General features: G+C 36.9%; 1 protein-coding gene across 13 annotated transcripts in view; it reads left to right on the forward strand.

The window, feature by feature from the left end:
- The window catches only part of Ndae1 (Na[+]-driven anion exchanger 1), a 704,613-nt gene that overhangs the window by 194,849 nt on the left and 491,654 nt on the right, over window positions 1-18,110 (forward strand). The window contains exon 2 of one of the 13 annotated variants that reach the window (XM_069842287.1): window positions 12,989-13,082. The exons of the other annotated variants lie outside the window; for them this stretch is intronic. Within the exon in view, the coding sequence (XP_069698388.1) occupies window positions 13,024-13,082 (59 nt within the window). The 5' untranslated portion in view covers window positions 12,989-13,023. The remainder of the gene's footprint in view (window positions 1-12,988; window positions 13,083-18,110) is intronic. 13 annotated transcript variants of the gene reach the window in all.

Consider the following 18,110-nt stretch of genomic DNA (forward strand, 5'->3'; position numbering starts at 1 on the left):
CAAAAAGCTGAAAGTTAGAATTTGTAAAACAGTTGTATTACATGTTGTTTTTTATTGTTGTGAAACTTGGACTCTCACTTTGGGAGAGGAATAGAGATTAAGGGTGTTTGAGAATAAGGTTCTTAGGAAAATATTTGGGGCTAAGAGGGATGAAGTTACAGGAGAATGGAGAAAGTTACACAACGCAGAACTGCACGCATTGTATTCTTCATCTGACATAATTAGGAACATTAAATCCAGACGTTTGAGATGGGCAGGGCATGTAGCACATATGGACGAATCCAGAAATGCATATAGTGTGTTAGTTGGGAGGCCGGAGAGAAAACGACCCTTGGGAAGGCGAGACGTAGATGGGAGGATAATATTAAAATTGATTTGAGGGAGATGGGATATGATTGTAGAGACTGGATTAATCTTGCTCTGGATAGGGACTGATGGCGGACTTATGTGAGAGCGGCAATGAACCTCCGGGTTCTCTAGAAGCCATAAAGAAGTAAGGCGAATATCAGATAACCCATGGCGAATTCTAGGCCTCATCTCGCCATCACCAATCCTATCGACGCTAAGTAATCGAGTAGTTGTTACAGCGTCATTAAAAAACGAACTAAAAAGAAATAAATAATGGATTGAGATGGTATGGCAAAAAAAAATTACAGTACTACGACAGAACCTTTCCCATCACAGTCTGTCCTCAGACTTCACTTGCTTGGTTCTTCGACGTGGCGCTGTGGAATAATAATAATACTTACTTACTTACAAATGGCTTTTAAGGAACCCGAAGGTTCATTGCCGCCCTCACATAAGCCCGCCAGCGGTCCCTATCCTGTGCAAAATTAATCCAGTCTCTATCATCATACCCCACCTCCCTCAAATCCATTTTAATATTATCCTCCCATCTACGTCTCGGCCTCCCTGAAGGTCTTTTTCCCTCCGGTCTCCCAACTGACACTCTATATGCATTTCTGGATTCGCCCATACGTGCTACATGCCCTGCCCATCTCAAACGTCTGGATTTAATGTTCCTAATTATGTCAGGTGAAGAATACAATGCGTGCAGTTTTGTGTTGTGTAACTTTCTCCATTCTCCTGTAACTTCATCCCGCTTAGCCCCAAATATTTTCCTCAGCACCTTATTCTCAAACACCCTTAACCTAGGTTCCTCTCTCAGAGTGAGAGTCCAAGTTTCACAACCATAAAGAACAACCGGTAATATAACTGTTTTATAAATTCTAACTTTCAGATTTTTAGACACCAGACTGGATGATAAGAGCTTCTCAACCGAATAATAACATGCATTTCCCATATTTATTCTGTGTTTAATTTCCTCCCGAGTGTCATTTATATTTGTTACTGTTGCTGCAAGATATTTGAATTTTTCCACCTCTTCGAAGGATAAATCTCCAATTTTTATATTTCCATTCGTACAATATTCTGGTCACGAGACATAATCATATACTTTGACTTTTCGGGATTTACTTCCAAACCGATCGCTTTACTTGTTACAAGTAAAATTTCTGTGTTTTCCCTAATCGTTTGTGTATTTTCTCCTAACATATTCACGTCATCCGCATAGACAAGAAGCTGATGTAACCCGTTCAATTCCAAACCCTGCCTGTTATCCTGAACTTTCATAATGGCATATTCTAGAGCGAAGTTAAAAAGTAAGGGTGATAGTGCATCTCCCTGCTTTAGCCCGCAGTGAATTGGAAAAGCATCAGATGGAAACTGACCTATACGGACTCTGCTGTAAGTTTCACTGAGACACATTTTAATTAATCGAGCTAGTTTCTTGGGAATACCAAATTCAATAAGAATATCATATAATACTTCCCTCTTAACCGAGTCGTATGCCTTTTTGAAATCTATGACTAACTGATGTACTGTACCCTTATACTCCCATTTTTTCTCCATTATCTGTCGAATACAAAAAATCTGATCAATAGTCGGTCTATTACGCCGAAAACCGCACTGATGATCCCCAATAATTTCACATACGTACGGAGTTAATCTTCTTAAAAGAATATGGAATAATAATAATAATAATAATAATAATAATAATAATAATAATAATAATAATAGCAACTGTTATTCACAGCATACATTGACACAATAAAAATATTTAGACGTTGTGAGGAACATTTGAAATGGCTGCAAAATCCAATTCGAGAACTGCCTACTATGACTGCAGAGGATATGGGCGCGACCTTCCTGGAATAAAAATTGCCAGCGGCCGACACTACACGTTTCTGTCTCCCAGGTTAAGAACGCGCGCAGCTCTGTTTCTGGGTCACAGTGATAACGGTAGTAGGCTAGATTTCTGAACTAGTCGCATATGGAGTGACATTCTTATACCCTATACTGCCAACAATAGCGAATCAACAGAGCGCTTCGTCCATCTCGTTTTCTGATTAGGAAAGTACAGGATAACAGGCAGGGTTTGGAATTGAACGGGTTACATCAGCTTCTTGTCTATGCGGATGACGTGAATATGTTAGGAGAAAATACACAAACGATTAGGGAAAACACGGAAATTTTACTTGTAACAAGTAAAGCGATCGGTTTGAAAGTAAATCCCGAAAAGACAAAATATATGATTATGTCTCGTGACCAGAATATTGTACGAAATGGAAATATAAAAATTTGAGATTTATCCTTCGAAGAGGTGGAAAAATTCAAATATGTTGGAGCAACAGTAACAAATATAAATGACACTCGGGACGAAATTAAACGCAGAATAAATATCGGAAATGCGTGCTATTATTCGGTTGAGAAGCTCTTATCATCCAGTCTGCTGTCCAAAAATCTGAAACTTAGAATTTATAAAACAGTTATATTACCGTCTCTTCTGTATGGTTGTGAAACTTGGACTCTCACTCTGAGAGAGGAACTTAGGTTCAGGGTGTTTGAGAATAAGGTGCTTAGGAAAATATTTGGGGCTAGTTGGGATGAAGTTACAGGAGAATGGAGAAAGTTCCACAACACAGAACTGCACGCATTGTATTCTTCACCTGACATAATTAGGAACATTAAATCCAGACGTTTGAGATGGGCAGGGCATGTAGCACGTATGGGCGAATCCAGAAATGCATATAGAGTGTTAGTTGGGAGACCGGAGGGAAAAAGACCTTTAGGGAGGCCGAGACGTAGATGGGAGGATAATATTAAAATGGATTTGAGGGCGGTGGGGTATGATGATAGAGACTGGATTAATCTTGCACAGGATAGGGACCGCTGGCGGGCTTATGTGAGGGTGGCAATGAACCTTCGGGTTCCTTAAAAGCCATTTGTAAGTAAGTAATAATAATAATAATAATAATAATAATAATAATAATAATAATAATAATAATAATAATAATGATGATGATAATAATAACCTTAAATTGGATTCAATTCTCTTTGCAGATAATTTGGTATTATTAGCACTTTTAGAAGACGATCTCCAAAGGTCAATATATAATTTGCAGCAAGTAGCAGCCACATACAATATGGAAATTTCAACAGATAAAACAAAAATTATGGCATTCTGTGGGAAATACCCATTACAAAGTAAAATTTGTCTCGATAATAAAATATTAGAAAGATATAATAGTTTCCCATATTTAGGTTACAATCTTTCCATTTTTGAAGAATTGGACATATCACAGAAAATTAATAAATACACAAGAGCTATGGGCATTATAAATAGTGTGATGAAACCATCCTTGGGTCAGAAACACACCCGCTACAACACATTGGCACGACCGATGCTTAGCTATGGCAGCGAAGCATGGACACTGAGGAAAGCAGATAAAAGCAGAATAACGGCTTGTGAAATGCGATTCATGCGAAGAACAGCGGGCTGTACTAAATGGGATCTGAAAAGAAATTGTGAAATTTTAAAGGAACTAAAAACTCAATCAGTTTTAGATTACATTGTTCAATATCAGTCTAATTGGAAACATCATTTGGAAAGAATGAGTAATAGTAGACTCCCAAAGGCGATTTATAAAATTATGTACCACATGGCCAAAGATCTGTGGGTCGTCTTGCTAAGAGATGGTGTGAAAATTTTATGTGAGACCGTAACAGGCCTTGTGGCCTAACGCTTGTCAGGCAGAAGAAGAAGAAGAAGATAATAATAATAATAATAATAACTTAATAATAATAACAATAATAATAATGATAATAATAATAATACAGCTATTAGAATAATGAACATGGAAGTATGTAATTGTTTTGGGATCAGATAATGAATGCAAATGAAGCTCTGTTACCAAGACGTCTGACGTGTTAGTAAGGGATCATTGTATGCTTAACGTAAGACGTTGCATTTCCATAAGATAGAATCGTTGTTACAAGCAAGACACTTTCTAAAGATATTTAAATGTTGATATCCTATAATTGAGATACAATGTATGTAGGGGATACAGAATTATTTATTTATTTATTCAACATTTCACTTGAAATTGTTATTTTTAGGACGAGTTCCAGGGACATCATTACAGAAAAAAATCATAGGAGGAAATCAGGCGCAAATGGTATGCATGTCAATAAAATATTGTTTTTTGTTGTTTAGCCATCTGTTGGAAGACAGATTTGAACCTCACAGCACCAATAATAGCATCACTTATGAGACAACTAGGCCAGGAGATAATGGTATAGGGTGGCCAGTTCCTTTCCCCCGAATGAAATATAATAATAATAATAATAATAATAATAATAATAATAATAATTATTATTATTATTATTATTATTAGGGAAAATACGGAAATTTTACTTGAAGCAAGTAAAGCGATTGGTTTGGAAGTGAATCCCAAACAGACAAACTATATGATTATGTCTCGTGACCAGAATATTGTACGAAATGGAAACATAAAAATTGGAGATTTATGCTTCGAAGAAGTGTAAAAGTTCAAATATCTTAAGGGCATCAATAACAAATATAAATGACACTAGGGAGGAAATTAAACGCAGATTTAATATTGAAAATGCCTCTTATTATTCGGTTGAGAAGCTTTTGTTATCTAATTTGCTGTCAAAAAATCTGAAACTAAGAATTCAAAAAACAGTTATATTACCGGTTGCTCTGTATGGTTGTGAAGCTTGGACTCTCACCTTGAGAGAGGAACAGAGATTAAGGATGTCTGAGAATAAGGTTCTTAGGAAAATATTTGGGGCTAAGAGGGATGAAGTTACAAGAGAATGGAGAAAGTTGCACAACGCAGAACTGCACGCATTGTATTCTTCACCTGGCATAATTAGGAATATTAAATCCATTCGTTTAAGATGGGCAGGTCATGTAGCACATAGGCCTATGGATGAATCCAGAATTGCATATAGAGATTTAGTTGGAAGTCGGAGGAAAAAGACTTTTGAGGAGGCCGTAGATGGGAAGATAATATTAAAATGGATTTGAGGGAGGTGGGATATGATGATAGAGACTGGATTAATCTTGCACAGGATAGGGATCGATGGCGGGCTTATGTGAGGGCGGCAATGAACCTGCGAGTTGTTGTTGTTGTTGTTGTTGTTGTATATTTAACGACGCTGTATCAACTACGAGGTTATTTAGCATGGATGAGATTGATGATACCGAGATGGTATTTGGCGAGATGAGGCCGAGGATTCGCCATAGATTACCTGGCATTCACCTTACGGTTGGAGAAAACCTCGGGAAATACCCAACGAGGTAATCAGCCCAAGCGGGAATCGAACTCGCGCCCGAGCGCAAATTCAGACGGGCAGGCAAGCGCCTTAACCGACTGAGCCACGCCGGTGGCTACCTGTGAGTTCCTTAAAAACCATTTGTAAGTAAGTAAAAAAAAAAAAATAATAATAATAATAATAATAACTTACTTACTTACTTACTTACTTACTTACTTACTTACTTACTGGCTTTTAAGGAACCCGGAGGTTCATTGCCGCCCTCACATAAGCCCGCCAATGGTCCTTATCCTGAGCAAGATTAACCCAGTCTCTACCATCATATCCCACCTCCCTCAAATCCATTTTAATATTATCTTCCCATCCACGTCTCGGCCTCCCCAAAGGTATTTTTCCCTCCAGCCTCCCAACTAACACTCTATATGCATTTCTGGATTCGCCCATACGTGCTACATGTCCTGCCCATCTCAAACGTCTGGATTTAATGTTCCTAATTATGTCAGGTGAAGAATACAATGCGTGCAGCTCTGCGTTGTGTAACTTTCTCCATTATCCTGTAACTTCATCCCTCATAGGCCCCAAATATTTTCCTAAGAACCTTATTTTCAAACACCCTTAATCTCTGTTCCTCTCTCAAAGTGAGAGTCCAAGTTTCACAACCATACAGAATAATAATAATGATAATAATAATAATAATAATAATAATAATAATAATAATAATAATAATAAATCTCCGATTGCGTTTCTAGCTAAAATCCAGTGAAAGTCTGTCCCATTTTCGACAAGAAAATAATGTTTTTTCTCCTTTGCAGAGAAACTGGGTGACCGTGTTTTTTCCCTAAGTTGTGGTCTTGAGGCATGCTGGATAACATCGCTGTTTGTAGTTGTCTGATTATTCATAATAAAATTGTGACAGGAGTGAGGACGGAATGTTCCTGAAGACTCGGCTCTTAAAGATCATTATTATTTAATGATGGATGAGAGCGGAACATGCTGAGAAAGTGCCAACGGAAAATGGAGAGGAAGATGTTGAACATTACACTCAGACACAGACTACGTAACGAAGACATAAGAAGACAAACACACCTCAAAGACGCAGCAAGGACGGCCGACAAGCTGAAGAAGAAATGAGCAGGACACGTGATGCGACTCAACGAGAATCGGTGGACACACATCCTTACGACATGGGACCCAAGGATTGGCAAACGGAACGCTGGCAGACAGAAGACAAGATGGGCAGACGAACTTAGAGCAAGATTCGGCCATCTATGGTCAAGAACAGCGAAAGACCGACAACAATGGAAACTAATCACAATGTGACTCGCAACCTAACAGTGACTAGTGAACAGTGGACACTTCAGATATGACATTACAAAAGTGACCATCATTCCCGGAGTGGCTAACCGGGAACCGTTTGACAAGCCACCCTGCATAGTCAGGAGGCCCTTGCCCTTCATGGGATTTCGTGGCTAATTATAATTCTAATTCTAAAAACATGCATGGATGACTTTCTTCCATCTGGCTTTAGGCAGAAACATGGTGTGTAGCCCGTAATCCTAGCGGGTCTGTATGAGACCTGATTTCCACGGAAGATAAAACAGGACATCACACATATAAACGACAAACATTTCTGCAAGGGATTCAAATCCACGTCCGCACAGACTACAGGAAAGTGTCTGTGCCTTGGAGGAGTAAAGCGATATGCACTGCAAGGAGCCATTAATAATAATGGTACATGATGTCATCTTCGCAATACCTGCGACTCATCTCTGCCGTTATTCATTTCTATTGTGTGCATAATGGAGGAAAATGACTTGGGAGTTCATACCTTATTTCGGGATCAGAATGATGGTCTTGCGTGCAGTTAATGTGCAGAAGTACGACAATGTACAAGAAATCAGTCTTCGTTATGAATCGTGCAAATGTTCTGTTTTTGTACGTGGGGCAAAATAGGATTTTAAAGATAAAATTAATGCCGATGTAACTTCACAAGAAATTGTTTGAGCAGCAGAACGCAATCCATCTAATAATAATAATACCACCAAAGTAATAGAGAAGAAAATAAATAATTTTAATCATCTTAAAAGTAATTATTTGTGGATGAGGAACACATTCTTATGAATAATTTTATCTTGATAAGATAAACTAGATTATATATATTTGCTGCACAAGCCACTAGTATATATATATATATATATATATATATATATATATATATATATATATATATATACTAGTGGCTTGTGCAGCAAATTCTGCAAACTAACTTCATTAGACGTTCAAATAAACATTTTTAAGATTTATTTTCAATGAAGAATACCAGACGTTCGGAAAGTTATTTGCTTCCATAATAATGAAAGATACTCTCTCTCGAGCCAATACTGAAGAGAACCACGCATATAAATATCTACACCACACCGCCATTAAATATATGAAAAAAACCCAACCCCACTTGATTAATAATTTTAAAAATATTTGATTTTTAATAATATTATTACCTTACGTAAGTTTTATAGCTTTCAGTAACATATACTATATATATATACTATATAGCCGCCACTCAGTAAAATATAGAAATCAAAATCTAATTTAAGTTGTTCTCTAAATCTACTTATATAACCCCAAAACGTTTCACTTTCATATCATCAATATAGCATTAATATGTATAATTAATGAAAAATAGTCGCATCATGGTATTAACTACAATAATATTTCATTTCTAATGGTAATGTCATCAAACCACCTCAAGTTTTGTAGTTTTTAATATCCAATACACAGCTGTACCCAGAAAATTACACGCCACAGAATCGAACCTGTAAATTATTTTAAGTAAGTTAAGTGTTTAATAACCAATTTAATTTGAGCTCTAAATATGCCAGCATTCTTGCAGATCATGGCCTTCGTGTAATATTGTGTACTGTAGTATGTGTTTTGTTTTATTCTGAAATGCAACACGGCCGACTTGATGCTCGCTTCGCTTCTCCTTTACAAAAAAGCGAAGGGGTATATCAAGTCGTCCGTGAATGCTATTAGCTAGTTCTCAAAAGTGACGACAGATGGATTTTGGAAAATAGGAAAATTATGTTTAAAAATTGACATTTCACTGAAAACTACTATTTTTCCGAAAAACTTTGAGTTCCAAGCTTCAAAATGAGGGGCCATTTATTAAAATCCGTCCAGCCGTTTTCCCGTAATGTCCATTACCAGTTCAAATTACATATATTTTCGTATTATCTGTTTAATGTTGAGATTTTTTTGCGAAAACAATATTTTGTTTCACTTAATGACTGCTGTACGAAATAGGCCTAGCCTATATTAATATTTTGTATATTCAATTTAATCAACCCCACTCTTTTGTGTTTCTGTAATTTATAGAATACTCTCTTCGCTTCGTAAAACATTCTTCATTGACATGCATGGAAATAGCACCAATGGAAGTATCAGAATGACTTTCACATTTTACTGCAACACATTGTTGCCACATAAAAAATATTTTTATTTTGGCATCGGATGACAACCGGACAAAACCGAACGCAGCATTGGGTTTGCTAACTCTGAAATATAAAATACCAAGACGCCTTTTGTAATCTGAGAGAAATTCTTTCGTATTTTTTTGTCAAGCTATTAGAACAGTCTAGTTAATACAGTCACGAAGCTTGAGTTGTGAGGGTGCTAGGAACAATACACTTTGCCAGTACTGTTTCTCATTGTCTGTAATGGGGCGATAGTAGCGATCCTAGTGGTTAGCAACTATCTATGGATGCATATTTACTACATATTAAGCTTCGTGACTGTATATACTAGACTGTGCTATTAGCCTATAACTTTAGTGATTGACTGAATGGTAAGTGAGACAAACTTCAGCGAGACTAACAGTAACATTTTCTGTCGCATTTCGACTCTGAAAGAATTTGAAAATCATCTTATTTCGTTTTTCTTGTTGCGTAAGATTTGCTCCGATCATGTAAGCTGCTTAAGACAAATTCCCGCATGGGCTAGCTCACAATCTGAGGTAAATTCGAGCTAGTTCTGTAGCTCCTTATAGGAAGTCTTTGCCCTCATGGGATCTCATACGCTATTCTGTTCTACTCTTTATTCTATTTTATATATGAGATACATAATGAAGTCCACACCTGTGGAGTAACGGTCAGCGCGTCTGGCCGCGAAACCAGGTGCCCGGGTTCGAATCCCGGTCGGGGCAAGTTACCTGGTTGAGGTTTTTTCCGGGGTTTTCCCTCAACCCAATACGAGCAAATGCTGGGTAACTTTCGGTGCTGGACCCCGGACTCATTTCACCGGCATATCACCTTCATATCATTCAGACGCTAAATAACCTAGATGTTGATACAGCGTCGTAAAATAACCCAATAAAATAAAATAAAAAATACATAATGAAAGTCTTTTCTATTTAGGCTATTCTTCTTCTTTTCTTAAGAATGCCCATGGAATTTAATATCATTAACCGTCACTGAATTATCAATGTATAATTCTTCTTGCATCTCAGGTAGTCGGAAGGGGAGCTTTCCTGTGAACGTTCTCTATCCCCTCGTAGATCGATCCGCCATGAATTTCCCCCAAGAAAGTCTTACCCTATATCGTAGCGAACGTATATTGAATTCGTAAATAGTGTCGTTGCTCCGCCTTGTAAGAACTCTCTCTGCTTTTCTCAGGTTTCTTCATCCTTGTGTTCCTCAGTGTCTCTTTTTACCCTTATTTCTTTTCCATTTTATTTCTAGATCTTTGTACTTGTGCTTCTTTCTTTTCTATTCCTTCATATGGCTGTAACCTTATGTTGATCGGAATGTAGTTGCTCCATGTTATGTTCTTCCAGAATTTATTTCTGTGAGGTGATAAAAGTTTTGAATTTTTTTACAATCCTGTCCACATTTTTTAAATATCGTAGGCCTATTTATTCGAATATAATGCGCACATCAGTGTGTAAAGGCTTGAAATAAAAGACATGTTTACTGGCGAATGTAATGCGCAGCTGCAAAGCTGGTGTGAAATTTAGGCCTAATTTTACTTTATATCCATCTACTTATCTTCACTTGTCTTGATATATCTCTGACTCTAGCCACCTCATTAGCTTTATCTGTACTTCTAATTTTATTACTGTTCACAATGAGTCCATTTTTCTTCTTTCCTGTATGAATTTCAAAACCTCTACCTCAGGATGCCTTCCTTTTCGTGAACAGGTGAACTTCTTCCTCGTCGCTTTTGAAGCAAATATCGCCATTCTGTTTGTGTTGGCGCCAGAGGTCTGCATCGGACGTTTTCGCTCGAGCGCCAAGTAGTTCATAGCATAATCCGATAGATAGCGCACATGCATGATGGGTAAAATTGTCACGAGCGATAAATCCTCGAACGGTATAAGCCAAGTGTTAGACATTAGTTCTTGTTACAGTGATGAACTGTGTAGTAACATCATAGATGTTTATCATTTCAAAACTTTGCAGTGTTTAACTAACCTCTCCATAGTACAACTACAAAACTTGCTTTAAAATGTAATATAAATGTTGTAGGTAAATGTTTTTTTTTTTTCCACAGAGGAGTGATTTTGTTTTTGCCACATCTGATAGATGTTATTGGATGTAAATGTAATTATTATAAACAGAGAACACAATCACGATAATGCAAGAACTGTATCAAGTTTTCTAGTAGTAGTAGTAATAATAATAATAATAATAATAATAATAATAATAATAATAATAATAATAATAATAATAATCTCAAATAATTAGTGTATCAATCTTTGCGTCTGTAACAGTTGTGCAGCATGATTATTCGTTTTATTATATTTTCTGTGACGTTATCTCTGTACTAATATTGTTATTAATCTACTGCTATATCAATAATATTTCGTAAAACGTTTCTACATTGTCGCAGTATATAGGCGGAACACTGTGTATGGACCTATCATATTATATATGTGGTAAATCAAATATTGAATAATTATTAATTAGCAATAATAACTGTATATCGAAGTTTTTCATACTATTTTATTTATAACTTCATGTTACTGTTTTGGTACGTTCCATTGACTGTTCCATTAAATGTTTGTAATAAAGGCAGAAAATAAAGCTTTATTTTTACCGTGTGAGCAAAAAATATGTGTATCTTATCTGTCGCCTTCCATACAAGATAAGACATGTCGGTGAGATGACCTTGTATTGTGCTTCTATTTATTACGAGCGTATCACGACCGATCGTATCTCACTCGAGGGTGCGACACTCGCCCGAGTTCAAGCGAGCGATTTAACTCCAATGCAGCACTCTGGTTGGCGCCATAAGCGAATGTTGCTCTCTGCTACACCGAATTCTCACGCAGCCTATCTGTTTCCATGGTTTTCAGCATAAAGTATAGCCTTTCGTTGAACTTGTTTCATATGACACCTTTCACTTTTTGTTTTCTATCTCCTGAGCAAATACAATTCGCTTTAAAGATTTTACAGGTGTTAACAACAATGTCTACAAAAATACGGTCCACCCTGTGGAGTAACTGTTAGCGCGTCTGGACGCGAAACCAGGTGGCCCGGGTTCGATTCCCGGTGGGGGCAAGTTATCTGGTTGAGGTTTTTTTTCCGGGGTTTTCCCTCACCCCAATATGAGCAAATGCTGGGTAACTATCTGTGCTGGACCCCGAACTCATTTCTTTTTTTCTTTTTTTTTAGTAGGTTATTTTACGAGCTTTATCAACAGCTTTGGTTATTTAGCGTCTGAATGAGATGAAGGTGATAATGCCGGTGAAATGAGTCCGGGGTCCAACACCGAAAGTTATCCAGCATTTGCTTATATTGGGTTGAGGGAAAACCCCGGAAAAAAACCTCAACCAGGTAACTTGCCCCGAGCGGGAATCGAACCCGGGCCACCTGGTTTCGCGGCTAGACGTGCTAACCGTTACTCCACAGGCGTGGACCCGAACTCATTTCACCGGCATTATCACCTTCATCTCATTCAGACGCTAAATGACCTAAGATGTTGATAAAGCATCGGTTCGAAGTGAAGAACGTTGAGGAACGACAAGCAATGGGGTAACCTGAAGAGAGCCGAAGTACACGCAGAATCTAAGCAGAACAGTAAGCAGCATTTTTCGAGTTTGCGTTCGAACCTAGTGCGCACTCCGATTTTGGAGATTAAATTCAGCTGAAAAAAGTGCGCATTAGATTCGAGTAAATACGGTATTATAGTCGAACAATTTCTTCGCCTTGTCATTTGTCTTAAGTGTGTCTTGTTGTGTTTAAATGTTTTATAACCGATCAATTCTTGTAGCGCTCATTCTTATCCTTTGTGGTTGGCCTTGTTTTTGGTGTCTTTTGTTAATTCAGACTCTTGGTTCTTGATGCAGATACTCATTTCTCTACATTGGTGGCGTGACAGCCAATGAAGGGCGAAGGCCGACCAGTTGGCTGCTGGCCTCACGTCCACATGCCTCGGCAGAGGTGAACGATCATCTTTTTCTCTACATAATGTCGCTTAAATATTAATACATTCTGTTACTTTGCTGGTCTGTCGTATCGTAATATATTGGTGTTTATTATTTCTGCTTTCATGTATTTAAAATTATTATTAACAATAGCCTTAGAAACTAATAATAATATAAGATAGTGGACAACAGAGGTCTGCATCGGACGTTTTCGCTCGAGCGCCAAGTAGTTCATAGCATAATCCGATAGGTAGCGCACATGCATGACGGGTAAAATTGTCGCGAGCGATAAATCCTCGAACGATATAAGCCGAGCGTTAGACATTCGTTCTTGTTACAGTGATGAACTGTGTAGTAACATCATAGATGTTTATCATTTCAAAACTTTGCAGTGTTTAACTAACCTCTCTACAGTACAACTAAAAACTTGCTTTAAAATGTAATATAAATGTTGTAGGTAAATGTTTTTTTCCCCCACACAGGAGTGATTTTATTTTTGCCAAATCTGATAGATGTTATTGGATGTAAATATAATTATTATAAACGGAGAACACAATCACGATAATGCAAGAAATATATTTAAGTTTCCTAGTAATAATAATAATAATAATAATAATAATAATAATAATAATAATAATAATAATAATAATAATCATCATCATCATCATCATCATCATCCTCATCATCATCATCCTTCACGAATAAGGCCTCTGTAGATCTGTTTCGGCCCCATCTAGCAGAATAATAATAATAATCTCTAATAATTAGTGTATCAATCTTGTAACAGTTGTGCAGCATGATTATTCGTTTTATCATATTTTCTGTGACGTTATCTCTGTACTAATATTGTTATTAATTTACTGCTATATAATAATATTTTGTAAAACGTTTCTACATTGTCGCAGATATAGGCGGAACACTATGTGTGGACCTATCATATTATAGTATATGTGGTAAATCAAATATTGAATAATCATTAATTAGGAATAATAACTGTATATCGAAGTTGTTCATACTATTTTATTTATAACTTCATGTTAGTGTACTGTTTTGGTACGTTCCATTAGACGTTTGTCATAAACGCAGAAAATAAAGCCTTATTTTTACCGTGTGAGCAAAACATATGTGTATCTTATCTGTCGCCTTCCATACAACATAAGACATGTCGGTGAGATGACCTTGTACTGTGCTTCTATTTATTACGAGCGTATCGCGACCGATCTTATCTCACTCGAGCGTGCGACATTCGACCGAGTTCAAGCGAGCGATTTAACTCCAATGCAGCACTGTGGTGGACACGATAACCATCTTTTCCATTTCGCTTGCACTTCTATACGAATGGACATAGGGACATATCATGGGTAAGAGATCTGCACTGTATCTTTCGTTTGAGAATTCAAGAACAGCACACGCTATGCTGTCAAATTCTTCGGGAGAGACATATTGGCATTTCCCTTGCCAGGAATCGAATCCTGGCCCGCTAAATATGTTTCGCAGCTGTAGAAGAAGGCCATTATTGTATTTCTAAATTAGTGTTTTGACCTGTACGACAGCAGGCGGTATGTGCACTTATGTTTTTTTTTAATTTAATTATAACACAGTCTGCAGCTCCCTCCTTCCTGATTGTCATCGTTCTTGCCAGCACGCCGGCATGCCAAGTGGGGAGGGGAGGAGAGGGGTGCCCACTTGCATTGTAAAGCAAAGGCGATAAGGAGTCGGTGCACGAGGTTAATGCCTGAACTCCACTTCCTCCTGGCCCACACTGTTCAAGCTTTCCGAATGAAAATAGAGTGGATACCACAGTCTACTATATGCAGTCGCGAAGCTTGAGGTGTGTTTTTTTTTGCAAATCTCGTGATAAAGCGCTCCAAGTGGTTAGCAACTAGAAACAATAGACTGTCCATGGTCGACTTTGGACTGTGTCTTATTTCTATCGAGTGCTAGCTCGTTGCGTATTTCACATTGATGCTTGTGAAATGTTCGTTATTGGTTATAATGAAAATGTTAATGGCTAAAATATAATAATTGGAATAATAATATGGGACAAGGAGGAGACGTTTGTAGTGCTATAAATTGTAGCAACAGTAAGAGAAAGAGGCCAGAGTTATCCTTTGTCCGATTTCCGAAAGATTCAGAAAGGTTCCTGGGTTTCCACAAGAATGCTGTGCAGAAACAAAACTGTTAATTTGAAGTTCTTTGTGACTGTTAGAATACATTATATCCTTAAATTTCACAATGAAATGTTTCAGTCTAACCGAAAGGACATTAGATACCGGTTAAAGTTCTGTCACTTAGGCTGCTAAATTTCCAGAGAAATAAAGGTTAGGTCTACTTTTTTTCAGGGGATATATTTTTAATTGTAGCTATTAATTTTGTTATTTTTATGTGTTATTTTACTAAAGACGTAGAAAAATTAAGTTTTTTTAAATGAAATTTATTAATCACGTTTTATTTTCAATTCTATTATTGCTTAGGCCTACTTTTTTCTTCAAAGGATATGTTTTTAATTATAGCTGTTAATTGTGTTATTTTTATTTGTTGCTTTACTAGAGACGTAGAAAAAGTCTGTTACAATAAAATTTATTGATCACGTTTTATTTCCAATTCTGGTGTGATTATTATTGCTTAACCTCATCCCACTTTGTTAACTACGTAAGCCTACACTACAAGTACCGGTACACGTAAGATATTCCATTAATTCATATTTCCATTATTATTGTTGTAAAGAGAAATGCAAATTAATATTTATTGGTTTCATAGTTAATTATCGCTATAATCTTGAATGAGTGAAGCTATTATAGTAAATTTCAGTTCGTTTTGCACAAACAAAAATTATATTAACTTATTTCTTGCAGGTATCTTCGAGTTTATGGTGGAATTTAATATACTTCATTAAAATAATAAATTAACTTTATGCATTTAATATTTCAATAATGGAAGGAAGGTGTTAATTTTTCCAAAAGAACACGACAACGAAAGTGTAACATATTTTGTCGGCTGCTAGGAGAGAGATCTGCGATGATGAGGCGATAGTAGCGATCCTAGTGGTGGGCAACTACCCATGTTTGCATTTTTACTACATATTTAGCTTCGCGACTGTATATAGTAGACTGTGGTGGATACCATTTTAACAGAGCGGGAAAATGGCTGTGTTCGGATGAAACGTATGAGCTATTCCATCACAAATCGACCGAAACTTTGAGAAAATTGACCTTACAATTTCTAAATACAATGAAACTTTTTTCTCCGTAGAGAACTGTGATACAATGCTTTGTGCAAAGTTTGAGGCATCAGAACTTCATAGTGTTTAAATTTAAAATATTTAAATTTATCGTATTTTCATAAAATTAGCAACTTTAAACTGTTGTAGCTCCGAAACCCTTTCACCCAATGATCAAAATCATGGTTTATTTTGATGCTGAGAAATTAAAGTTTATATTGACATATAAACAGATTTTCTTACTTTTTATGGAAATGGAGAAATTTAAAGTTTTCCTCATTAAGACGCCTTTGCCAAGGAAAAAATATATAAAAAAAAAAATATACATATAGTTAGATTCCGCATTGAAAGTACAAATAAACACACATTTTTTCGCAACTAGAGTGTCGGCTTTTCACCCTTGCAACCCGGGTTCGAATCCTGGTGGGTCGAATTAGAATTTGTGGTTCAGCTCTCTGCTCACCAATTAAAGAGTGGCACTCTCTGCGCGCAAACTTTGCTATACTACAGGTATTTGCGAAGTGTAAAAGACAGTATTGCGATGCTGGAAACAAATATAGGCCTATTTAGAGATTTTGAAGGAAATACACATTTTCACCATACTGATCGAAAAAGCGGTTATGGGGCCTGCGTGCAATATTTTGTCACAATTACAGCACGCTGGACGTTTCCATTTTGAAACACTCGCTTTTGTTTTTTCATTTATTCAGAGAACAACGACACGTATGCCAACCACATCTACCAATATAAAGTCTGAAACTAGTGTTGTCAATACCCGTAAAGCAAATTCTGGACGATACTCCTGTTGCACATAGTAAGCCTTGACCGATTTTCATTTGAATTAATAAAATATACTGACAACTATTTGAAGGTAGGACCTCTGGGCGTGCAGCTAGATTAGTTACGTGACAGTTTGTATTCCTGAATATGGAATGTGCAGTAAGTGGAAGTGTATTTCACAGTTACAGGTCTGAGCGTGAGGTTGCAGTAGGAGAAAGTGTAAAGCCAGTTAGTTGCTGCATTCAAGGCATGCATTGAAAGAATGTGCAGCTTTTACATTCTCATTGTACGAAGTGTAAAAGACAGTATTGCGATGCTGGAAACAAATATAGGCTTAGAGATTTTGAAGGAAATACACATTTTCACCATTACTGATCGGAAAAGCGGTTATGGGCCTGCGTGCAATATTTTATCATGAACTATTGACATGATTTCAGTGGTGCCTCTACACCAGACCTGCACAAGGTTTGCGCTCTCCGAGCCGGCTCACAGCTCATGAGCGGACTGCAGATATTAGCTGCGCTCTGTATAAGGGTGGACTGAGAGAAGGGGTGATCTCGTACAAAATATACACAAAAGGAAGTACTATTACGAGTGTTTATGAAATCAATTCCCGTTCAGTGTTTGCAAAACTATCTTGGACTATTATTAATTAATAAAGAAATATTTATTTTACAGAAGTAATAGAAATTATATAGCTACTTAAATGTACAATATCATTTTGTTATATTTTTATTTATTAATAGTTTACATCAAAACGAGGTTTTATGCTGTTTGCAGCTTAAAGGAACAGTAGCCTACTGATCGTAATGAAACATCAGTTACAGATGTTCGATGTCTGCCTTTATTAAAGATGATTATAGAAAACATTTGCTCACAAATATAAATGTTGAGCCAAACATAGCAATCATTTTCACAGCCAGCCTGTGTAGTCGTAGATATTATTGCTAATGTTTAGTCTTGTAAAACTCAACCAGGCTAGTAGTATTATTCAAACGATCTTTAGCCCTTAGGTCACATTGAAGATCAGTAAGTTCGAGCTGT

Source organism: Periplaneta americana, chromosome 12 (genome assembly GCF_040183065.1).
Source record: "Periplaneta americana isolate PAMFEO1 chromosome 12, P.americana_PAMFEO1_priV1, whole genome shotgun sequence".
Taxonomy (NCBI): Eukaryota; Metazoa; Arthropoda; class Insecta; order Blattodea; family Blattidae; genus Periplaneta; species Periplaneta americana.